Source organism: Somniosus microcephalus, chromosome 2 (genome assembly GCF_052327205.1).
Source record: "Somniosus microcephalus isolate GS21.2 chromosome 2, FLI_Smic_1.0, whole genome shotgun sequence".
Classification (NCBI taxonomy): Eukaryota; Metazoa; Chordata; class Chondrichthyes; order Squaliformes; family Somniosidae; genus Somniosus; species Somniosus microcephalus.
In genome coordinates this window covers 297,688,677-297,715,136 of record NC_140988.1, presented here as the reverse complement: position 1 = coordinate 297,715,136, position 26,460 = coordinate 297,688,677, and the positions used below count along the sequence as shown (strand labels likewise).

At 43.1% G+C, this 26,460-nt stretch overlaps 1 protein-coding gene across 4 annotated transcripts in view; it reads right to left on the bottom strand.

Moving 5' to 3' along the window:
• Window positions 1-26,460, bottom strand: part of LOC147123467 (putative E3 ubiquitin-protein ligase HERC1) — a 491,571-nt gene that overhangs the window by 155,764 nt on the left and 309,347 nt on the right. For all 4 annotated transcript variants that reach the window (XM_085973371.1, XM_085973346.1, XM_085973361.1 and 1 more), the window contains 7 exons: window positions 25,957-26,145; window positions 24,935-25,106; window positions 20,723-20,984; window positions 19,989-20,202; window positions 18,756-19,015; window positions 10,099-10,226; window positions 5,439-5,566 (listed from right to left, as the gene is read on the bottom strand). In XM_085973371.1, the coding sequence (XP_085829497.1) occupies window positions 5,439-5,566; window positions 10,099-10,226; window positions 18,756-19,015; window positions 19,989-20,202; window positions 20,723-20,984; window positions 24,935-25,106; window positions 25,957-26,145 (1,353 nt within the window). The remainder of the gene's footprint in view (window positions 1-5,438; window positions 5,567-10,098; window positions 10,227-18,755; window positions 19,016-19,988; window positions 20,203-20,722; window positions 20,985-24,934; window positions 25,107-25,956; window positions 26,146-26,460) is intronic.

Here is a 26,460-nt window from a genome sequence, read left to right as displayed (position 1 = left end):
ACCCTAGGATGTAGTTTATCAGGCCCCGGGGATTTGTCGGCCTTCAGTCCCCTCAACTTACCCAACACCATATCCCTAGAGATACTAATTTCTGTCAGCTCCTCCCTCTCATTAGTCCCTATGTTTGACCGATATTCCTGGGAGGTTATTTGTGTCCTCCTTTGTGAATACAGAACCAAAGTATGAGTTTAATTGGTCTGCCATTTCCTTATTCTCCATTATATATTCTCCCGAATCGGACTGCAAGGGACCGACTTGGGATTTTACCAGTCTTTTCCTCCTGATATACCGATAAAAGCTTTTGCAGTCTGTCTTTATGTTTGCTGCAAGTTTACTTTCGTATTCTATTTTCCCCTTCCTGATTAATCCCTTTGTCCTCTTTTGCTGTATCCTGTACTGCCCCCAATCTTCCGGTCTGGTGCTTTTTTTTGCCAGTTGATATGCCCTTTTTTTTGATTTTATGCTGTCCCTAATTTCCCCTCGTTATCCACGGTTGAGTCACCTTTTTAGGTTTATTTTTATGCCAAACCGGTATAAACATGTTCTGGAATTCTTCCATTCTATCTTTGAATGCTTGCCATTGTCTCTCCACTGTCAATCCCCCCAGAAACACCACCCAATCAATCTTACCCAATTCCCGTCTCATACCCTCGTAATTCCCTTTATTTAAGTTCTGGACCTTAGTCTCTGATTCAATTTCCTCACTCTCCATCTCGACTGAGAGCTCGATCATATTATGATCGCTCTGACCCAAGGGGCCTCGTACAAGAAGATTGCTGATAAGTCCCTTCTCATTGCACAATACCCAGTCTAAAATGGCCTGATCTCGAGTCGGCTCCTCGACATATTGGTCCAGATAACCGTCCCGAAAACATTCCAGGAATTCCTCCTCCTCAGAATTTTTACTAATTTGGGTAGTCCAATCAATATGTAAATTAAAGTCACCCATGATGACAGCTGTGCTCTTATCGCACGCTTCTCTAATTTCCCTTTTTATGCCTTCCCTCACCTCCATATTACTATTTGGAGGCCTATATATCACACCCACTAACGTTTTCCTCCCCTTGCTATTTCTCATTTCTACCCATACAGATTCCGTTTCATCCGAGTTAATATCCTTCCTTTCCATTGCATTAATCCCCTCCTTTACCAGCAATGCTACCCCACCTCCCCTACCTTTTTGCCGATCCTTCCTAAATATTGTATATCCCTGGATGTTAAGTTCCCAGCCTTGCCCACCCTGCAGCCACGTTTCTGTAATCCCAATCAAATCATACTTGTTTACCTCTATTTCCACAACTAATTCATCCACCTTGTTCCTAATGCTTCTAGCATTAAGATACAAAGCCTTCAGGCTTGCTTTTTTCACACTCTCATTATGAATTAGTTTGGCCCTTTGTGTTTCTCTCCAGTTTGGCGTACTGGAGCAGGCAGGATTTTATGGGCAGGTAAGATGGCAGGTAAAGGATGCTTGATATTTAAAGGAGGAAGAAACCACAAGTAGATAATACATCTTTATTCTCATTGATTCTGTCAAGCACTATCCACTTCTTTGCTCCCATGAGTACAAGACTGGTCAGTATCTACCAAAGAGAACAGTTGGGTTCCTGTCAAACAGAAAAACTGTTTAGAAACACATAGTACAACTAAACTCTGATTATCACATCAGTACTTGATGAAGATGCAATGGCTGCTCCACCTTGCAAGCTTGTAGATGCCTTTTAACAGAACACTTTTGAGATTAATCCCTGGCATGGCATAAACCAGGTCAAATGACCTATAAATATTCAAGTTTTCATCCAGGCAGATGACAGCAGATACATCATCCACTTTGCAAGGATCTAATGAAGGTGCTTTATGTTCAGTTTTAGAATGTCTGGTCCAGTAATTTTTAAAATGTGAAGCAGAGAGCCATTTTTTTTAAAAACGAATTCGATTTTCCACTTACCTCTGTGTCCAACGATGAGTAAGCATTAATTAAGGTTTTCAAATAAATTTTCATCAGCAGCGAAGAAAATTTCTGAACCAAAGCAATAATCCGCCTACCTGCTCTTTTACACCATGGCAAAATCTTAATGTTCGGAGAGAGACATACCCATGATATGTGTCCTAGTAGACACAGCTACTTGTTCCTGCAACCTTAGTTAGACCACACTTGGAGTACTGTGAACAGTTCTGGGCTCCATTTTATAAAAAGGATATAGAGGCACTGGAAAAAGTGCACAAAAGATTTACTAGAATGATACCAGAACTGAGAGGTTATACTTATCAGGAAAAATTGAACCGGATGGGGCTCTTTTCTCTAAAAAACGAGGACTGAGAGGCGACCTGATAGAGGTCTTCAAGATTACGAAAGAGTTTGATTGGGTAGATGTAGAGATGATGTTTCCACTTGCAGGTGAGACCTGAACGAGGGGCCATAAATAGAAGATATTCACTAATAAATCCAATAGGGAAATCAGGAGAAACCTCTTTAGTCAGAGAGTGCTGAGAATGTGGAACTCGCTACCATAGGGAGTAGTTGAACAGGAAGCTAGATAAGCACATGAGGGAGAAAGGAATAGAGGGTTGTGTTAACAGGGTTAGATGAAAAGGAGTGGGAGAAGGTTCGTGTGGAGCATAAACACTGGATTGGACCTGTTGGGCCAAATGGCTTGTTTCTGTGCTGTAAATACTTAGTACAGTAAACTCCTTCGTATCCAGCACCGACGGGACCGGGATGGTGCCGGTTGATCAAAAATTCGGGATAACGGAGAGGTATATCAGACTCCTGTTATTGAGGTGTTCGGATCGGAAGAGACTTCCGACAGCGCCAAGATGCCAAGTAGTGGCGGCTTGGAGAACTACCCCCACTGACTAACTCGGCCACCGCGAGATACTTGGACTCGGACTTGGCAACATTTCCGGTTATTGAGGTGTTGTTTTCTGAGTATCAATTTTGTCGGTTATTAGAGAATTCCGGATAATTAGGTGCCGTTTACACGAGTGTTTACTGTAATACTTTGTAACTGGTTTGGGCTATTTTAGATCTTGTATTGTGTAATGAGACAGGGTTAATTAGTAATCTCATAGTAAAGGATCCTCTGGGGAAGAGTGACCATAATATGATAAAAATTTCACGCCGAGTTTGAGAGTGAAATACTTCAGTCAGAAACGAGAGTCTTAAACTTAAATAAAGCCAATTACATAGGTATGAGGGGCGAGTTAGCGAAGGTAGATTGGGAATTAGATTAAAAGGTATGACAGTAGATAAGTAGTAGCAAACATTTAAAGAAATATTCCAAAATTCTCAACAAATATAAATTCCATTCAGAAATAAAAACTCCATAGGAAAAGTGATCCATCCGTGGCTAACTAAAGAAGTTACGGATAGTATTACATTAAAAGAAGAGGCTTATAATGTTGCGATGAATAGTAGTAAGCCTGAGGATTGGGAGAGCTTTAGAAACCAGCAAAGGATGACCAAAAAATTGATAAAAAGGGAGAAAATAGTATACAAGAGTAAACTAACAAGAAATATAAACACAGATTGGAAGAGCTTCTACAAGTATGTAAAAAAGAGATTAGCAAAAGTAAATGTTGGTCCCTTAGAGGCTGAGACAGGAGAAATTATTACGGGGAATAAGGAAATGGCAGAGACTTTAAACAAATATTTTGTATCTGTGTTCACAGTAGGAGACACAAAAAGCATACCAAAATAGTGGGGAACTAAGGGGCTAATAAGAGTGAGGAGCTTAAAGTAATTAATATCAGTAGAGAAAAAGTACTCGAGAGACTAATGGGGCTAAAAGCCGACAAATCCCCTAGATCTGATGACCTACATCCTAGGGTTCTAAAAGAGGTGGCTGCAGAGATAGTGGATGCATTGGTTGTGAGCTTCCAAAATTCCCTAGATTCTAGAACGGTCCCAGTGGATTTGAAGGTAGCAAATGTAACCCCGCTATTCAAGAAAGGAGGGAAGAGAGAAAACAGGGAACTACAGGCCAGATAGCCTGACATCAGTCATTAGGAAAATGCTGGAATCCATTATTAAGGAAGTGGTAACAGGGCACTTAGAAAATCATAATATGATTAGGCAGAGTCAACATGGTTTTATGAAAGGGAAATGGTGTTTAACAAATGTATTCGTTTTTTTGAGGATGTAACTAGCAGGGTATATAAAGGGGAACCAGTGGATGTAGTATATTTGGATTTCCAAAAGGCATTTGATAAGGTGCCACATAAAAGTTTGCTATGCAAGATAAGGGCTCATGGGGTTGGGGGTAATATATTAGCATAGATAGAGGATTGGTTAATGGACAGAAAACAGAGAGCAGGGATAAATGGGTCATTTTCCAGTTGGCAGGCTGTAACTAGTGGGGCGCAGCAAGGATCAGTGCTTGGGCCTCATCTATTTACAATCTATATTAATGACTTAGATTAAGGGAGCGAGTGCAATGTATGCAAGTTTGCTAATGATACAAAGCTAGGTGGGAAAGTAAGATGTGAGGAGGACACAAAGAGCCTGCAAAGAGATAGAGACAAGTTAAGTGAGTGGGTAATAAGGAGGCAGCTGGCATATGTGGGGAAATGTGAGGTTATTTACTCTGGTGGGAAAAATAGATAAACAATATTTTTTAAATGGTGAGAAACTATTAAATGTTGGTGTTTAAAGAGATTTAGGTGTCCTTGTACAGGAAACACAGAAAGTTAGCATGCAAGTACAGCAAGCAATTAGGAAGGCAAATGGCGTGTTGGCCTTTATTGCAAGGGGGTTGAAGTACAAGAGTAAAGAAGTCTTACTACAATTGTACAGGGCTTTGGTGAGACCACAGTTTTGGTCTCCTTATCTGAGAAAGGACATAAATGTAATAAAGGTTCACTAGATTGATCCCTGGGATGAGAGGGTTATCCTATGAGGATAGATTGAGTAGATTGGGCCTGTAGTCTCTGGAGTTTAGAAGAATGAGAGGTGATCTCATTGAAACATATAAGATTCTGAGGGGGATTGACAGGGTAGATGCTGAGAGGTTGTTTCCCCTGGCTGGAGAGTTTAGAACTAGTGGGCATAGCCTCACAATAAGGGTTTGGCCATTTAAGACTGAGATGAGGAGGAAGTTCTTTACTCAGAGGGTTGTGAATCTTTGGAATTCTCTACCCTAAAGGGCTGTGGATGCTGAGTCATTGAGTATATTCAAGGCTGAGGTAGATAGACTTTTGGACTCTAGGGGAATCAAGGGATATGGGGATCGGGTGGGAAAGTGGAGTTGCGGTCGAAGATCAACTATGATCTTACTGAATGTCGGAGCAGGTTCAAGGGACCGTATGGCCTACTCCTGCTCCTAATTCTTATGTTCTTGGCATTTTGACACATGCATGCACATCAATATAATGAAAATGGCGCTCCAAAAGGAGGAGGAGGGGGGGAGGAAGCAGAATGGATTAAGTTTATTTCTTACCGTCCACTAGATATATGTTGATTATTTTGTCTTGTGAAGCTGCCAAGAATCCACCACTTGCACTCCAGTATACAGGAGACAAATTGAAGTCACCTGTAGGTGTACATGGCCTCTTATCCGAGTCCTCACTGACAGGATCATATAAAGGGGGAAAAATAGGGTTTCAGTAACATTTCACAATTATTACCAAAAAATGCATTGATGGTTCTCTGCTAAACATGTAAACAAACTACATGGCCCCAATATTTACAGGGAGGTAGGGAGAGAGCTGTTTTGCGAAGGGTTTCCCCCAAGCCCTGCTGAATTTAACGGCAGGGCCTGATTAAAATTGTTTGTCTCCGTCTCCTGGCCACAGCCAGCCAAATTGAGAAGCTGGCTGGCTGTCGGTTGGGAAAGCCTGCAGCACTACGCCGCAGCCGGGAAGTGGAGAGGAGGGAGGGAATGTGGGTCAGGGGCAGTGGATTGATTGGAGGGATGGAGATACATCGGGGTTGAATGGCGACATATCTGGGGGGATGGGGGCCAGAAGTGAGACGACCGGAGACATGTCAGGGGAGGACCGGAGACACACCGGGGGGGTTGGAGGGAGGGATCGGAAAGGCCAGATGGGAGATCGGAATGGTCGGGTCAGGGAGGTGAGGTGGTGTTCGTTTGCTGGGGGGTGGGGGAGTAGGTAAGCTCGATCCAGCGGTCCTTGCCTCCCTTTATCCGCCGGGTTTCCCGAGGCCCAGGATTCGGCCAGCAAGGGTGAAATTTAAGATGGAGTCTCATTAGAATATTTAAATGACCAACCCGCCTCCTGGGAGCGGGTTGGTCGCTTGCCCCCTGTTCCACCTGTTAAAACAGGACGTTGATGGGTTGGAGTCGAGTTTCAGATTCTTAACATTTTTACATCCCACCCGACCCAAACCCACCTATTATTGGGGGTTAAAATTCCCACACATGTTTCAGCTTGGTTTAGTGGTAACACACTTGGTTTAGTGGTAACACACTTGCCTCTGAATCAAGCCCCACTCCAGGACTTCAGCACATGATAATTCAGTGCAGTGTTGAGGGAGTGCTGCATTGTCTGAGGTGCTGTCTTTCAGAGGAGACTTTAAACCGAGGTCCTGTCTGTCTGGACGTAAAAGATTCCATGGAACTAATTAAAGAATAGAAGGGGCGTTCTGGTGTCCTGGCCAACAATTATCCTTCGACCAATATCATCAAAACAGATTAACTAGTAATTATCTCATTGTTTCTTGTGGGACCTTGCTGTATGCAAATTGTCTGCCGCAATTACCTATTTAACAATGACTATACTTTAATGATAATTAATTGGCTGTGAAGTGTTTTGGGACCACAAAAAAGAGCCATAGTTACAACCCTTCCACATTCCCCCTATAAATAGAGTATTACTAGTTTTAGAAACCACTGAAAAATTAGATCAAAATGTCAGAAGTACATATGAGCAAATAATATTGTCACTTTAATTATTAATAACTAGCCATTCTTTTTAATGGTTTTTACAAACCTATGGATTCCTAGGACAAAAAAAATAATATAGAAACACCCCAGGTTCAACAAAACTGGTTAAAATATATGGCAGCATTGGTGGAGAGAATAAGGTAGGGTTTATATGTCAAGTCGATGACCTTTTGTCCATTCTAATGCTACCTGACCTGTTGAGTGTTTCTAGTACATTCTGTTTTTATTTCAGATTTCTAGCATCTTTTGCTTTCTAATTATATAACATGCTTTTGGTATGGCTTTTCTTAGGAGAATCTAGTACAAAACTATTCATATTTAACAAACACATTTACATTGACAGTAGAAGGTGTGAATCAAGGATGCTTTCTAAACTTACATCTCTGTTAAAAGGATAGGTTTACAGACTTAACAGTAACCATGGTCCCCAGCGGCTTTCTTGATTGCTTTATAAAGTGGGAAGAATTTTCCAGATTTGTTCCTGAAAAGGACCAGAGGCTGCCTTCCACGAGTTGTATTACTAGTATTTAGGAAGGACAATGAATTAGATTGTACTGTCTAGTGAATAGGGTGAAAACTGGTGGGCATTGTGGTCTTTTCGTTCTCTTTTTACATGTTTCTGCAGAGTGCTCTGGAAAACGTACTAGGTAAAATTCTGAACTAAGGTTAGTAGTAGATGAGTTGCGATTCATTAACATGGGGGAACAGTAGCATAGTAGTTATGTTACTGGACTAGTAATCCAGAGGCCTAGACTAATGATCTGGAGACATGAGCTGAAATCCCACCACGGCTGTGGAATTTACATTGTTAATTTAATAAATCTGGAATAAAAAACTAGTACAGGTAGACTATCCTTTATCCGAACTTCCGAAAACCGAAAACCTCTAAAAACCGAAAGTTTTTTCGTTCAGCGTAAGTCGTGCGCACGACATGACCAGAGTGGCGCACGACTTACGCTGAGCAGGGCAGAGGGTCACAGAGTTCCCTCCTGGGTAGGAGATTGCAGGCCGAGCCGGGCAGTGTGAAGGAGATGCCGGGAGAGTGAACCCAACAATACAGCGGCCCGTCCGATAGCTGCAGCGGCCCGTCCGATATTCTTTTCTCCACCCCCCACCTGACCCGACCCGACCCCCGACCCGTCCGATATTCTTTTCTCCCCCCTCCCACCCGACCCGACCCCCCCCCGACCCGAACCGCGGCCCGTCCGATATTCTTTTCTCCCCCCGACCGACCCCCCCTGCCGACCCCCACCCCCGACCCCCCGCTGACCCCCACCCCGACCCCCCCGCCGACCCCCGACAAATTTCCCAGTCTTATAATACCTTCTGAAATCCGAAAAATTCCGAAAACCGAAACTCAGCTGGTCCCAAGGCTTTCGGATAAGGGATAGTGTACCTGTATCAGTAATAGTGACATGAAACTACTGGATTGTCGTAAAAACCCATCTGGTTCACTAATGTCCTTTAGGAAAGAAAATCGGCCGCCCTTACCCGGTCTGGCCTATATGTGACTCCAGACCCACAGCAATGTGGTTGACTCTTAACCGTCCTCAAATGGTCTAGCATGCCACTCAGTTGTATCAAACCGCTACGAAAAATAATAAGAATAAAACCGGACGGACCACCCAGCATTGACCAGATTCGGAGATGACAAAGGCCAGTCGACCCTGCCAAGTCAAGTCAGACTAGTCAAGCAACAACCTGACATTGTCATAGTCACTGACTCTTCCATCACCATCCCTGGGTATGTCCTGTCCCACTGGCACAGTGGTCGGGAAGGCATGGCCCTGGGAGTCCTCAACATTGACTCTGGACCCCATGAAGTCTCATGGCATCAGGTCAAACATTGGCAAGGAAAATGCCTGTTGAATACCACCTACCGCCCTCCCTCAGCTGATGAATCAGTACTCCTCTATGTTGAACACAACTTGGAAGAAGCACTGAAGAAGCAAGGGCACAGAATGTACTCTGGGTGGGGGACTTCAATGTCCATCACCAAGAGTGGCTCAGTAGCACCACTACTGACCGAGCTGGCCGAGTCCTGAAGGAAATAGCTGCCAGACTGGGCCTGCGACAGGTGGTGAGAGAATCAACACGAGGGAAAAAACTATTTGACCTCGTCCTCGCCAACCTACCTGTCGCAGATGCATCTATCCATGACAGGATTGTTAGGAGTGACCACCACACAGTTCTTGTGGAGACAAAGTTCCATCTTCACAATGAGAACACCCGCCATCGTGTTGTGTGGCATTCTCACCGTGCTAAATGGGATAGATTCAGAACAGATCTAAGCAGCTCAAAACTGGGTATCCATGAGTCACTGTGGGCTATCACCAGCAGCAGAATTGTATTCCATCACAATCTGTAACTTCATGGCCCAGCATATACCTCACTCTACCATTACCACCAAACCAGGCGACCAACCCTGGTTCAATGAGGAGTGTAGAAGAGCATGCCAGGAGCAGTACCAGGCGTACCTAAAAATGAGGTGCCAACCTGGGGAAGCTACAACACAGGACTCTAAACAGCAGAAGCAGCATGTTATAGACAGAGCTAAGCAATGCCATAATCAACGGATCAGATCAAAGCTCTGCAGTCCTGCCACATCCAGTCGGGAATGGTGGTGGACCATTAAACAACTAACGTGAGTAGGAGGCTCCAAGAATATCTCCATCCTCAATGATGGCGAATCCTGAGGCAAGGCTGAAGCGTTTGCAACCATCTTCAGCCAGAAGTGCTCAGTGGATGATCCATCTTGTTCGCCTCCTGAGGTCCCCACCATCACAGAAGCCAGTCTTCAGCCAATTCGATGCACTACACCAGATATCAAGAAAGGGCTGAACACACTGAATATAGCAAAGGCTATAGAATCATAGAATGGTTACAGCACGGAAGGTGGCCATTCGGCCCGTCAAGCCCGTGCCGACTCTCAACTAGTCCCACTCCCCTGCCCTTTCCCCGTAGCCCTGCACATTTTTTTCATTCAGATACTTACAATAAATGCTGGCCTTGCCAATAAATCTACTGCCCATTTCTGGAGTGTTCTACAGTTTTCAGGATTCGTTTTTGGCAAAGAAAAGTGCAGCAGCTGCCTAACTTCAACATTTCTCTCACATGCATTTGCCAAAACAGTACTGAAGGAAGCATCACAAGGTCAAGGAAAGACATGTTTGCAAAAGCCACATAAACATACCAAGTTTTAAAACAAACAGTTTGCATTAAAGCAACTGTATTTTTTGTTAAAGTCCACAGGCGAATGGTTCCATCCAGGGCACTTGTGGCTAGCAAACCCTTTGTAACTGACCAGGAAGAACTTGTGACCTGTTATTGGAATCAAAATGGACAGAGATTAGATACTTTTCACCACTCCAAGAACATAATCACTATCACTATCCATTGACTGAATAACTTTCACATATTATACTCCTTTCCATCTAAGTTTTAGTCCCAATTCTCACTTATAAAAATGTCAGTTTATCTGAGAACACGTGCACTAATATTGCAACAGCTACATTGCAAATTTATTTGAAAAAACAAAAAACATTAAGCAGCATAACAAAGCATGAAGAGAAACCACTATTTGGCCTCCATACCTGGCTTTATGGGCTGATTCCTAATGGATGTTTTGAGGCATTGTAGGCAGAAGAGAGCTTGCCTCTTCTAAACAATGCAATGTTCAATCCAATAATTGTCACATTATCAACATTGGCCCGGATTTTGCGGTTGTCATGACAACCATCTTCAGCCAGAAGTGCTGACAACTTCTTGCGTCCGCACATGCACAATTAAACGTGGAAATCCAGAAGTTGCTGTCAGTGATTCCCTGCTCCTCCACAGGGTTCACTGTTCAGTCCCCACAGATGGCAGTCTTTAGAAATCACTTGAACTGATGTAAACTTCCCCTTTTACGCTGTAATATCGCTGTTAAAAACTCCCGAAAAAGTTAAGGCTTGTTAAATGAGGTATAACTGAGTTTTTAACGGCGTACTAAGTCATAACTGGGTCAAAACTGGGTTAAAATCCTGGAACTCCCTCCCGAACAGCATTAACAACACATGGACTGCAGCGGTTCAAGGCGGCAGCTCACCACCACCTTCTCAAGGGCAACTAGGAATGGGCAAATGAATGCTGGCCTTGCCAGCGATGCCCACATCCCATGAATGAATAAAAAAAGTAACTACTGCTGAATAACCTCTCTGGCTCTGAAAAAATAATTTTATATTCATGGAATGCCAAATTTTTTGATTATGATAAAAAAATTCATAGGTTAATATAATAAAAATGATTTTAAAGTTTGTTTATGATAGTTCAGCTTCTACCTTAATCCCAGGTTTATGTCCCAATCTTTATTTCGCTATCTGTAAAATTTATAAAAAGTGATGGATAATCAGTGCATTTTACTTCTTGGTTTACTGTCTGTGAGATTCTTCAATGTGATTGGCTCCTTAGCCTGCTTGATGACATCACTGTTGCTGGACGCCAGAGATCCCCTAAAGTTGGCGCCAAAATCAAATGTCAGAAAAGGTGAAATCAACGCCACAGAGATCGCTAGATCTTTATGGGCAGCGTTGTTCGAGGTCAGCGGCGAGCGCTGTCACTTCGTCGCTGACTGAAAAATCCAGGCCATTGTGAATGTTTATGTGCAACATAAAGTCAAGCACGTGTATGTTTACGAGACAAATGATTGTATTAATTTCTCCCCATAATCTAATAGTGCTCACTGCCAAAGGAAGCTTCCATGAGCAACCCACACTTATGAAAAGTTTACTTTATGCATGTAGTGAATGGGGTGATATGTACCTCAGGGTAAACAACCGTTTTACCGTTGAGTAACACCGTATATTGGATATGCACTTGAAGTGTCCTAACCTACAAGGCTACGGACCAAGAGCTGGAAAGTCGGATTAGGCTGGATAGCTCTTTTTCGGATGACGCAGGCACAATGGGCCGAATGGCCTCTTTCTGTGTCGTAAATTTCTATGATTCTATGTATATTGTACAGGATAGTCACCATATACACCTGGCTGCTTCGACAGGCATAAAAAGACCACACTGTCAGACCATAAGTTTGCACAAATCAACTGTCTTTGAAGCAGCCTAGCTCCTTTTTTTTTTTTAAAAACAGGCAGCTAAACAAATTTTTAATCAATTATATCTTCTGGGCAAACAGTGCATGAATTGCAGCCCTTCCTGTTGCCAGCTATTACTAGATCAATTGTTGTGACCCATTTTCAGAAAACAAAGGTTTTTCATTTAACAGTCCAAGTCTTAGGGATAATGGCTGCATCTGAAAGCATTCATTTTTTTGATACATTTTTGAGAATAGGAATCTTCAAAATAACACATCCAATATGCAATGAAGGATGTATATATACCTTGGCTGACAGAATTTAAGGGCTGCTGAGTGCCCAAACTATACAATGCGTCTTGTTTGTTTGCTAGTGCTGTGGGGGAGGGTTTAAACTAAAATGGCAGGGAGTTGGGAACCTGTGCAGGGAGACAGAGGAAAGGGAAACAAGGATAGAAGCAAAAGACAGGAAGGAGAAAAGCAAAAGTGGCAGTCAGAGTAATCAAGGATTTAAATCAAACATGGCCACAGTAAATAATAATTCTAAAAGGTCTAAGTGTTAAAAAAACAAGCCTGAAGGCTTTGTGTCTAAATGCGAGGAGCATTCGTAATAAGGTGGATGAATTAGCTGCACAAATAGATGTTAACGGATATGATATGATTGGGATTACGGAAACATGGTTCCAGGGTGACCAGGGCTGGGAACTCAACATCCAGGAGTATTCAATATTCAGGAAAGACAGGCAAAAAGGAAAAGGAGGTGGGGTAGCATTGCTGGTTAAAGAGGAGATTAACACAATTGTAAGGAAGGATATTAGCTCTGATGATGTAGAATCTGTATGGGTAGAGCTCAGAAATACCAAGGGACAGAAAAAGTTAGTGGGAGTTGTATACAGACCCCCAAACAGTAATGCGAAGGTTGGGGATGGCATTAAACGGGAAATTGGAGACGCATGCAATAAGGGCACAGCAGTTATCATGGGTGACTTTAATCTACATATAGATTGGGCTAACCAAATTAGTAACAATACTGTGGAGGAAGAATTCCTGGAGTGTATACGGGATGGTTTCCTGGACCAATATGTCGAGGAACCAACTAGAGATCAGGCCATCTTAGACTGGGTATTATGTAATGAGAAAAGAATAATTAGCAATTTTGTTGTCCGAGGCCCCTTGGGGCGGAGCGATCATAATATGATCGAATTCTTCATTAAGATGGAGAGTGAAGTATTTGACTCAGAGATTAGGGTCCTGAATTTAAATAAAGGAAACTACGATGGTATGAGGCGCGAGTTGGGTAGGATTGATTGGGGAATGTTACTCAAAGGGTTGACGGTGGATAGGCAATGGCAAACATTTAAAGATCGCATGGATGAACTACAGAATTTGTTCATCCCTGTTTGGCATAAAAATAAAACAAAAAAGGTGAATCAACCGTGGCTAACAAGGGAAATTAGGAATAGCATAAGATCCAAGGAGAGGACATATAAATTGGCCAGAAAAAGCAGCAAACCTGAGGATTGGGAGCAGTTTAGGATTCAACAAAGGAGGACAAAGGGATTAATTAAGATGGGGAAAATAGAATATGAGTGTAAGCTTGCAGGGAACATAAAAACTGACTGTAAAAGCTTCTATAGATGTGAAGAGAAAAAGATTGGTGAAGTCAAGCGTAGGTCCCTTGCAGTCAGAATCAGGGGAATTTATAATGGGGAACAAAGAAATGGCAGACCAATTAAATACATACTTTGGTTCTGTCTTCACAAAGGGGGACAAAAAATAACCTCCCAGAGATGTTGGGAAACATAGGGTCTAATGAGAGGGAGGAACTGAAAGAAATCAGTATTTGTAGGGAAATGGTGTTCGGGAAATTGACGGGATTGAAGGCCAATAAATCCCCAGGGCCTGATAATCTACATCCTAGGGTACTTAAGGAAGTGGCCCTAGAAATAGTAGATGCATTGCTGGTCATCTTCCAAAATTCTATAGACTCTGGAACAGTTCCCATGGATTGGACGATAGCTAATGTAACCAGTATTTAACAAAGATGTAATAGCAGAGCACTTGGAAAACAGTGACAGGATCAGACAAAGTCAACATGGATTTACAAAAGGTAAATCATGCTTGACGAATCTACTGGAATTTTTTTGAGGATGTAACTAGTAGAATAGATAAGGGAGAACCAGTGGATGTGGTGTATTTGGACTTTCAGAAGGCTTTCAATAAGGTTCCGCATAAGCGATTAGTGTGTAAAGTTAAGGCACATGGGATTGGGGGTAAGGTACTGACTTGGATAGAGAACTGGTTGGCAGAAAGGAAGCAAAGAGGTGGAATAAACGGGTCTTTTTCCGAGTGGCAGGCAGTGACTAGTGGGGTACCACAGGGATCGGTCCTAGGACCCCAGCTATTCACAATATATATTAATGATCTAGACGAGGGATCTAGATGTAATATCTCCAAGTTTGCAGACGATACAAAGCTGGGTGGGCGTGTGTGCTGTGAGGAGGATGCCGAGAAACTCCAGTATGATTTGGACAGGTTGGGTGATTGGACAGATGCAGTATAATGTGGATAAATGCGAGGTTATCCACTTTGGTGGCAAAAACAGGAAGGCAGATTATTATCTGAACGGCAATAGATTGGGAGAAGGGGAAGTGCAACGAGACCTGGGTGTCCTTGTGCACCAGTCGCTGAAGGTAAGCATGCAGGTGCAGCAGGCGGTTAAGAAGACAAATGGTATGTTGGCCTTCGTAGCGAGAGGGTTTGAATACAGGAACATGGATGTATGCTGCAGTTGTACAGGGCCTTGGTGAGGCCACAGCTTGAGTATTGTGTGCAGTTTTGGTCGCCTTATCTGAGGAAGGATGTTCTTGCCATGGAGGGAGTGCAGCGAAGATTCACCAGACTGATACCTGGGATGGCAGGAATGATGTAGGAGGAGAGATTGGGTCGATTGGGCTTATACTCGCTGGAGTTTAGAAGAATGAGAGGGGATCTTATTGAAACATATAAGATTGTGAAGGGGCTTGATCGGGTGGATGCGGTGAGGATGTTCCCAATGATGGGTGAAACTAGAACTAGGGGGCATAATCGTAAAATAAGGGGCTGCTCATTCAAAACTGAGATGAGGAGAAACTTCTTCACTCAGAGGGTGGTAGGTTTGTGGAATTTGCTGCCCCAGAAAGCTGTGGAATCTACATCATTAAATAAATTTAAAACAGAAATAGATAGTTTCCTAGAAGTAAAGGGAATTAAGGGTTACGGGGAGCGGGCAGGAAATTGGACATGAGTCTGGGTTCGGAATGGTCATGGCCCTGTGGGTAGTGGAGCGGGCCCAGGGGCCGTGTAGCCTTGTTCTGCTCCTACTGTGTTCTAATTCTGTTAGATTTCAGGAGATGGTTTTATTCCTGTTCCTGGCTGGGGTGGAGATCGCCTTTACAGAAGGTAAGTACTGTAGAAAATATAGGGACAGAGTGATCTCCTGGAAGAATTTCGATCACCTAGATGGGTCGGAGAGGAATTTCCCAGATTTTTTTCTCCCAAATTGGCCATTGGGTCTTTATCTGGTTTTTCGCCTCTCCCGGGAGATCACATGGGTTCGGGTGGATGCAGAGTGATAGAAGATTTGAGGTTAGGATCAGATCAGCCATGATCTTATTGAATGGTGGAGCAGGCTCGAGGGGCCGATTGGCCTACTCCTGCTCCTATTTCTTATGTTCTTATGTTCTTATAAGGGATAAGCCATTTAGGACAGAGATGAGAATGAATTTCTTCACCCAGAGAGCGGTGAACCTGTGGAATTCTCTACCACAGAAGGCAGTTGAGGCCAATTCATTAAATATATTCAAAAAGGAGTTAGATATATTTCTTAAGGCTAAAGGGATCAAGGGATATGGGGAGAAGGCAGGGACAGGGGCCTAGAAATTCAGTTTGGGCCCGCCAGCTGGTTTGCGCCCAAAAGTTAGCGCTGAGCGCGGAGCCAGTTGCGCCGTCAGATATTCGGCTTTTGCGCCCCAAGTCGGAACCGGGTGCTATTCCAGGGTGTGCCCGCCCCGCTTGGGGCGCTGAAACTGAATTTCAGCGCTGTAGGCGCCGCTGCGCCACCCGATGCGGTGCGGCAGGCTGCGGTACTGCAGGCCTCCTCCTTCTCTTAAGGTGGAGGTGCCTGCAACGGGGAGATTGCCGCTGGATTGTGCCGGCAAATGCGCCCGGCACCACGGAGAAGTGCCGGGCTCGCGGACAGCAGCCGGCAATGCCGCGGGGGGGGGTGGTGGAGGAGGCCGGGGAAGGAGGTGCTGGCGGCCGGCCGCACCTCCACCTTTATGCGCCCCACTAAGGCTGCAGTAAGGCCCTGGTCTCCGGATGTAAGTAGCGGCCGCCACGGAGGAGGCGGCGGCAACTGAATATGGAATTCGGGCCGGCATCGGGGCGGAACCGGGGCACTGTGCACACCGATGACGTCATCGGTGCCGGTGCAGCGCTACCGGCTACCGCCGCCATTACCGCAGCGCTGAATATCAGCGCGAACTCCTCTATTGGCGCAAAAGCCCTCTTTGGGCGAAAACTGGGCGCAAAGCCAACCGAATTTCTAGGCCAGGGTACTGAATTTGGATGATCAGCCATAATCTCATTGAATGGCGGAACAGGCTCGAGGGGCCGAATGGCGTACTCCTGCTCCTATCTTCTATGTTTCCATGTTTCTATGTCTTATATACATACATATATATATCGTTGTATTTCTGTATTGCTCGAATCAGCATGCAAGGGGTTAAAACAGCATCACCAATTATACCTCAGTCGCAGCGCTCTTCATAATTGTAAATTGTTAGGTGACCAGATATTGCCTTCATTCAGTATCGAGAAGGGAATAAAGGGATACGGGAGCAGGGTGGGTAGAGATAATTAGTGTGGGAGAAAGCGCGTGTTGAGTGCAAACTCCGGCTTAGACCAATTGAGCCAAATAGTCTGTTTCTGTGCTGTAATTGCTACATAATTCTATGGTGACATTGAACTCAAGAAAATGTAAAAATCAAAAAACTTAAAATGTGTTTAAGATTAAGGGTGATATTTTCACTGGTTGGGAGGAGGGTAACTCACTGGTTTCCAAAGCTCAAACTTAAATGTTAAAAAGTCTTGAAAAAATTCTTTTATATATCCATATATATACCGTAAAATATTTAGAACCCTTAGAAAACCTTAAAGATGCTTCACATATATTTAAAATAAACTGAAAAATATTTTTAAACATGAGATAATACTGCTTAAATTTTTTTTTAAACCATGTTCTTGGTTGCATTCAGGTGTTGAGCACCTCTGGCTTGTCTCACGACCCTCTCTTGATGTGTTCCTTTCTGCCACTGGTTGCTGGGTGCTAAGTGAGGGAAATGTAGTCCTGCATGGAACCTAGCTCATCCGCTGTCATCTGGGGCATTAATCTGGCAGGGGTCCTCAACCTCCCACTCCCCTCCACCCTCCCCCAATTTTCCCATGTTGGCTGCTTCGTGTACACCACAAACAGGTAGCCAAACAGACAAGCATCCAGTTACAACTGTTCCAATAACCAATTCAATTACTGTGGTAATTTGCAGAGTACCTTATAAAACAATTCTGTTGGGATGTACAGGAAACTCTTTTTTATCCGGCACCGATGGGACCGGCGTGGTGCTGGTTTATCAAAAATTCCGGATTACAGAGAGGTATAGTAAAAGGTATGAGAGCCCCGTGCACAGCAGCAGAGCCAGGCTTCCCTGTTGCTTAGCAACAGGTGCAGGAACCCCGGTTACACAGCCACAGATCCAGGAACGGCCACGAATATGAATTAAAACTTATCTGAACCTACTCCTGAATTTTGCCGGTTAACAGAGATTTCCAGTTATTTAGGTGCCGGTAAATCAAGAGTTTACTGTATTTAGAATTTAATAAACAAAAATATCAAAATCTATATCTTATTAAAAATTTTACCTCCGTGCCACTTAATTTCCTATTGTCAATTTTGCCATTATAAACTCCCATATCCACAATTATCATGAGTTTTGGCTGTGTGAACTTGTCACACTGAATTTATACATACAGGCCACTTGGTGGCGCTCATCCCAATCTGTAAACATCTTCACACCGAGTTTTATCCTCAGGTAAGTTCCTCTCTGCAATATCTTGATTTATCGTCATTTTTAACAAATCAATTTCTATTTTCATAATTTGTAACCCTCTATTAGCCATCAATGACTGCTGCACAATGAAATGAAAAAATGGGACAAAGATGAACTTTAGTTAAGAGTTGGCTTCCCGCTGTGGCTCACCATCTCATCTTTCGGGCACTTTTGTTACTGTAACTGCCAGCTGACTCCCCACACTTCAAAATCTCTCCCCACTGCTCAAAATTTAGATTTCTGGATGAAGTTTTAAGCTCATCATGGCAATATGGTGGGGAGTGGATATTTTTCTCATTTTGGCACCCAGCACTACATCAAGAATAAAGGCGAGACTAAGAATAAAGCTCCCTGAACTCTCGTCCTCTGCCGAAACCTGGAAGAAACCCACTATTGCACAAACCTGAATTATTTAATTTTATCTGTAATCAATCCTTATGGCCTCTGAGCAAGATTAAAAAAATACTGAATTCAAATCCAGGTCCTAGTTGTGAAAATAGTTTACTCACTTACTATGCTACCCTGCTTATCTTCTCTACTTCTAATATTCAATGTTTTAATTTTACAGAGCCTTATGTACATCAGCATTAGAAATCACACTGAAATATTTAAAATTTAGATAAAATGGAACCATACCCGGTTCTCATGTGCTTCCAGCTTAACAGTAGGACATTTCCGGAGATCCCCTGCTAAATCTGCATAGGTTTGAGATCTGAACTGGTTGTTCCTTTCTGATGTAGACAAGGCCTGGACAAGATGCTGCGCAGCCCACTGACGATGTCCAGAACTCAGTCTCCCTGACAGGCAACATGCTGCAAGTGCATTGGCCAGTTCCAAGGGTCCTACATGTGACGATGAATAAGAATAGGCAGATGAGGAAGTATTTGGAGCAGTATCTGGAAAAGAAAAGGTAAAAATTGTTTCAACGTCATTTAACGTTTTTCTGAATCTCAATTTACTTTTATGCATTCTTTCCTCTCTTTCCCAACATGGCTACTAGCATCGACATAGCAGCCTCCCGTCAGCAGATCAGTGTGCGCTGTACCATAAGACTTCTTTATGACAGCTACTTTGATTTGCTGAACCAAACATGAAGCGAAAGTAAGAATCAGTCAGCCAAACAAGTTGGCAGAAATAATATACTGGCTAGTGACCAGCACTTAAAATTTGATAGTTCAAATTTAATTTAGAGGTGGTCAAGAAGTTAATTAAAAAGTTACTAATCTTACAATTGTGTTTGACCTATTCATGACTGAAGTAAATGCCCTTCATCATTTCTTTCATCCTGTCTTAGCCATGCAGGCACCTTTGAAAACCAAAATGTAGAGATATAGGTACTCTTCATGTACTAAAGCTGGTACTTCCTATCTATTTAGTAGTGATTGACATATTCTACAAAGCATGGAGGCTTCCAAAGCATCTTCACATACTGAGCAGCATGGGTTAATAACTAGTAATACCTGATCATATAGTATTAGCTGAAACAAATGTATTTATATAAGGTTGCCCATAGTCAACTGCTTACTTGGCTATGAAATGTGTTAAGTGGTCTCTCTGTTCTTTTATAAAGTCTGTCATATTTTTTAGAAATGTTACAAATACAATTAAATTAAATTTTAACAATTTGCAGTCAAATGTTGCGTGCATTTAATGTCCTGTAACTTCTTCACTGGTACAAACCTACACTTAGGTAGGAACAAAAGTACTTTGGACATCATTAACTTGTAAAACATAGGTTTGATCATTTAGACGGCACGTCAATTTACAGCATAATTAACAATCATTAGGCTGCTGAATGTGTTAGTAAAAACACTGATTAAAGCTTCTTCACAAATCAGAAAACTAGTTCTGTCATTTGAATTTTCCTACCCTTGGGTTCTGCCTCCTCTTTGTCACGGCTGGACTGATGCCGGAAACCTTTTTCTGTGAGCAGCGCTACCAAGGCTTGAGTTACCAGAAAGTTGGCAGAGCCAGAAAGTTTGTTGTCTTTTACCGGTCTATGGAAAAGGTGAAGCACCCTGTTCTTCTGTTGCACATCACGGATTGTGCCTATATGGAGGCCAGTTGCAGCAGCAATCAAATCCTTGGGGAAGAAGTAACATGGAGCTACTTAAATTCATATCACTAGTAAACAACATACAGAATTTTCCATCTGGATCCAATACTGTTATTTACATAGATGTCTATTTAATTATATATTATAGTTATTACTTTGGACAAAGTATATATCAATAGAACTGCAATATCAGCTAGCTATAAAGCCCAGTCACGAATGCCTTAAATTGTATGTGGTGTATGTGATAAAATAAGGAAGCACTGCAAGTTGTAAGACTTACATTGTCAAATTGAGAATAAATAATTTTTCTAGAAAACATAACAGGTCATTTCATGATAAAACAAAAAGCAAAATACTGCTGATGCTGGAAATCTGAAAATAGAAAATGCTATGAACACTCAGCAGCAGGTCAGGCAGCATCTGTGGAGATCAATAACCCTTCATCAGAACCCTAGGGGTCATCGACATAAAACCAGATGCTGCCGACCTGCTGAGTGTTTTCAGTATTTTCTATCTTAATTACTGATCATTTTATTCCTCGTCTTACCTGAGTACAGACATCAACCAATGCCCTGAAAGCAGTAGGACTGTTTGCCACTAGACAGCCAATAGCCGAACTCATATAAGTCAAGCAGGAACTTGTATTCCACGTGGTTCCTTTTGAAGGTCTAAACTGATTATTCAGTTCAGCTCCACTATTTGCCAGCTGAGCCCTTCCTGCAGCTGCAAGGCACATTAATCGAACCAAGATACGGATGTCAGTTAATCCAAGAGCTTCCAGGCCACTTGTCTGACTGCACACGGAACCACTATAATTGCATATTTTGAAAGAGAAAAAGGCAAATATTAACAAATTATTACAGCAACATTTTATTCCCATAGTACATTTCAAAATAATCTCAAGGCACTTTATTTTTATGTAAGTAGCAAAGGAAAAATATAATGCCAGGACTGAACTAAAGACTTACATTTTCTTATACGTTTAGATTTGGTTGTGCTTTAATGTGGTTTTAAATCATTTGGTTTCTATTTTTCTCCAAACCCATGTTGCTTTGATAACTGATTTTGTTAATACTGAATATAACAGTCACTTTCACTACAGGTGTTCCAATAAAAATTTGGAATCCACAATCATGTGTCACAAATATCTCAACGAGAGCCTAACCATCTCCCCTTAACATTCAATGGCATTTGGAGAAACTACTACATTCACAGAAATCACAGAAACCCCACAGTGCAGATAGAGGCCATTTCGGCCCATCGAGCCTGCACCGACACATATCCCACCCGATCCCTGTAACCCCTACACCAACACATATCCCACCCTATCCCCGTAACCCCACGTATTTAATCCCCCTAACACTAAGGGTCAATTTTTATCATAGCCAATCAACCTAACCCGCACATCTTTGGACTGTGGGAGGAAACCGGAGCACCCGGAGAAAACCCACGCAAACACGGGGAGAATGTGCAAACTCCACACAGACAGTCACCCGAGGCCGGATTTGAACCCGGGTCCCTGGCGCTGTGAGGCAACAGTGCTAACCACTATACCTAGCCCATTGGCAGTTTAACCTTTCATCTATATGCTTGTGTAAACAGGTGAATAAATACAACATTTTAAAAACCTAACATTTAAACATAACTTATCCAAATTCATTTTGTGGAAAAATTGTCAAAAATCCCAAAATGTGAAGAGAACTCTAAATTGTTAGCAATTATGAGCACCCAAGTTCAAAGACTATACAGGGTGAGATTTAAAAATCTGCTATTACAGCATCTGTTTTCACTAAAGAAGAGGATGCTGCCAATGTCACAGTAAAGGATGAGGTAGTAGAGAAAATGGAGAGAATAAAAATAAAGGAGGTACTTAAAAGGTTGGCAACGCTCAAAGTAGAAAAGTCACTCGGTCCAGATGGATGCATCCTAGGTTGCTGAGGGAAGTAAGGGTGGAAATTGCAGAGGCTCTGGCCACAATCTTCCAATCCTCCTTAGATATGGGAGCGGTGCTGGAGGATTGCAGATGTTACACCCCTGTTCAAAAAGGGGAGGGGGTTAAAACCAGCAACTACAGGCCAGTCAGCCTAACATCGGGGTGGGGAAACTTTGAGTCACAATAATCTGGGACAAAATTAATTGGTACTTGGAAAAATATGGGTTAATAAATGAAAGTCAGCACGGATTTGTAAAAGAGAAATTGGGCTGAATTTTAGTGGAGAAGGCGGGTTGGGAGTGGAGGACTCCGAGGCGGTCGGGAAACCTGGTAGAATGGGTTCCCCGCAGGCCCTGCTGACTTTAATGGCAGGGCCTGATTTAGAAAGCCTGTTTCCCACCTGCAGCCAGCCAGATGGAGAAGCTGGCTGGCTCTTGGCACGTATGCCTGCGGCACTAGGCCGCTCTCCGTTAAAACCGGAAGTGGGCGGGTTGGAGACGGGTTCAGGTCAGGATTACGATTTTTAACACTTTAACTACCCCTACGTCCCCCAACGCACCCGCTTTTTTAGGTTAAAATTCCCCCCATTATGTTTGACTAACTTTGTTGAGTTCTTTGATGAAGTAACAGGGTGGATGAGTGTAGTGCGGTTGATATTGTGCATATGAACTTTCAAAAGGGAATGATAAAGTACCACATAATAGACTTGTTTGCAAAAGTAAAGCTGCGTGGATACGTAATTGGCTAAGGGACAAAAAGCAGAGTAGTGGTGAGTGATTTTCAGACTGGAGGGAAGTATACAGTGGTGTCCCCCAGGGGTTGGTGGTGGGCCCACTGCACTTTTTGATATATACTAATGACCTGGACTTGGGTATACAGAGCATAATTTCAAAGTTTGCAAATGGCATGAATCTCAGTAAACTGAGGACACTAGTAACAGACTCCAGCAAAGATTCACCAGACTGATACCTGGGATGGCAGGAATAACGTATGGAGAGAGATTGGGTCGTTTGGGCTTGTATTCGTTAGAGTTTAGAAGAATGAGAGGGGATCTCATTGAAACTTATAAAATTCTAACAGGACTAGACAGACTAGATGCAGGAAGGATGTTCCCGATGGTCGGGGAGTCCAGGACCAGGGGTCACAGTCTAAGGATAAGGGGTAAGCCATTTAGGACTGAGATGAGGAGGAATTTCTTCACCCAGAGAGTGGTGAACCTGTGGAATTCTCTACCACAGAAGGCCGTCGAGGCCAATTCATTATATTCAAGGAGGAGTTAGATATATTTCTTAAGGCTAAAGGGATCAAGGGATATGGGGAGAAAGCAGGGACAGGGTACTGAATTTGGATGATCAGCCATGATCTCATTAAATGGCGGAACAGGCTCGAGGGGCCGAATGGCCTACTCCTGCTCCTATCTTCTATGTTTCTATCTGCCATGCATCTGCCCAATCACCCAACCTGTCCAAATCATACTGGAGTTTCTCTGCATCCCCCTCACAGCACACACGCCCACCAAGCTTTGTGTCGTCTGCAAACTTGGAGATACAGGTAGACTACCCTTTATCCGGACTTCCGAAAACCGAAACCCTCTAAAAACCGAAGGTTTTTTCGGTCAGCGTAAGTCGTGCGCACGACCCCCCGCCGACCCCGACCCCCGCCGACTTACGCTGAGTGTCAGCGTAAGTCGTGCGCACGACCCCCCCGCCGACCCCGACCCCCCCGCCGACCCCGACCGTAAGTCGGCGGGGGTCGGCGCCGGCGGGGGTCCGCGGGGGGGGGGGGGGGGGGGGGTCGGCGCCGGCGGGGGGTCGGGGCCGGCGGGGGTCCGCGGGGGGGGGGGGTGGTCGGCGGGGGGTGGTGCGCATGACTTACGCTGCGCGTCAGCGTAAGTCGTGCGCACGACCTCCCGCCGACCCCCCCGCGGACCCCTGCCGACCCACCTTCCGAAATTCTCCGAAAACCGAAACACGGCTGGTCCTGAGGTTTTCAGATAAAGGATAGTCTACCTGTATTACATCTAGTTCCCTTGTCTAGATCATTAATATATATTGTGAATAACTGGGGTCCTAGCACCGATCCCTGCGGTACCCCACTAGTCACTGCCTGCCACTCGGAAAAAGACCCATTTATTCCAACTCTTTGCTTCCTGTCTGCCAACCAGTTCTCTAACCAAGTCAGTACCTTATCCCCAATCCCATGTGCTTTAACTTTGCACGCTAATCTCTTATGCGGGAAAGGGTGATAAGTCGATTCAATAATAACTTTCAAAAGGGAATTGGATAAATACTTGAAGGGAGAAAATTTGCAGGGGAGTGGGACTAACTGCATAGCTTTCAAAAAAGCCAGCACAGGCACGAAAGGCTGAATACCCTCCTTCTGTGCTGTATTATTCTATGATTCTATGAAAGCATCATTCAAATGGTAACATTTTATACCACAGTAGAATTGAAAAATATATTCAGTCAATTTATGGGTCAATCGGAGAATAAGGATGTTTGGATTTTTAAAACTATTTTACATAAGATTAAAGCAACTGCCAATGTGTTTGAGAAAACAACTTGAGTACGGAGGTTGGGGGGGATGGGGGAACATTTTGATGAGGCAATTGAAGACATGACAATTATCAGTGGAATGAGAAATTTATTGCCCACCATTAATAAGCCAATTCATGACATTCACAAATGCTGCCTACACTATAATGTAATGGTTATAGGTTGATTTGATGGTACAGACATTTAACCAGTAAATCAATATGATTAAAGGACAATGATTCATTTCAACAGTCAGGATTACTGAGAAGTTACAGTCTAATTTCTGACATACCTTACAGAGATCAATGATAAAGCTTTCATGACCATGGTATGCGCCAAGAGAATTTGCATAGCCACTGTGATACGCTGGAGAGCAAGAACTCTTTCCTGGGTGTCCCGGAGCGATGCAGCTTGTTCACCCAAAGTCAGTCTAGAGTATGCTTTCTCATCAGACCTATTTAAACCTAACAAAGGAAAAAGGGGTTAAAAAATATCTACAGATCTTATTTCAAGACAAAACATAATCAAGAAAAGAAACACTCATTGAAATCAGAGTCAATTTCCCCCCAAAGTGGATGAATGCTAAGCTTTATTCAGTTTCTTACATTCGCTTTTCATTTTTTTTTTCAGGCCATACAGCTGGGAGCAAGAGTTCAAGATGGTAATTCACACATGGTGACATGTAGGTTGAAACCCTCATATCGCCGAGCTGCTAGTATCAGCCATGTTGCCACAAAGGGAGTAAAAATTCTATTAATTACTGAACTACTTTCACACAGTCCTCATGGCCAGTTCAGAGTCGCACTGGCAGAGGCTTGGGAACACATTGCTCACTCTCCTATTTGCATGGCTTAGGGGGATCTGGAAAGGGAAGGAAGCAGAGGGAGTCTTGCATTCTAAATAACTCTTTGTTTCTTTGGTCAATTTCAGAAGATAAATTATCAATATAACTAAAATGTTATGAATTTATCCAGAAAACATGCTATTTTTTAAAATACAGGTTATTTTTTATTATTTCCCTATGGTGTGGCCTTGGTATGCACCATGTCTCATTAAGAGACCATGCAAGAGACTTCCTAACCGCTGAATGCCTGTAACAAACAAATAGTAGGTGCACAAAAGCAACTTGAGGCAACTCATAGTAGCTTTTGGTATCTCCTGGTGGCCTTTATTGGGTGCCCTTGATCCTCGCTGAGTTGATAAATGCATTATATCCTACTATTCTGGGATGTGTTCCATTGATAGTGATACCATGGCACCATCATGCACAACTTATCACTTCTAAAATAGATGTGTAAACATGGCTCCTGGTACCTTTCTTTAAAAGCATGTCCTCTGTATTATCAGAGGCAACTGATGCTCCAAGAGGATCCTGTTCTGGAAATTGGACTGGATCTGGAATCAATTTGCTGTCATTCAACCCAAGGGGCCCAGCTAACGAAGCAAAGTCTTCCAGTCCTGTAAGCTGCTCATTTCCGTCAGTATCTAATATATCCCAGTCCTCTGTGAAACAAAAATGCATAAATACCAAAGTTTTATACATCAACATGCTGTAAAAAATGTAAAAGCTAGTCTTTCACTTAGGAATCAACAAGATGTACATCATTAATGACTGTACATTTGGATGTCCATCAATATATGATTACAAACTAATTTCCACACAATCTATGAAAAAGATAAGCCACACATGGTCTTTAATCCTCAAGTTTGTTTTTGTAGGTTATATATTCAATCTGGGTTTATTACCTATTAGTCCACAAATTTATAAAAACATCAATAACACAAACATAATGAGACCCTTCCCTCAGGTTCTCAAAT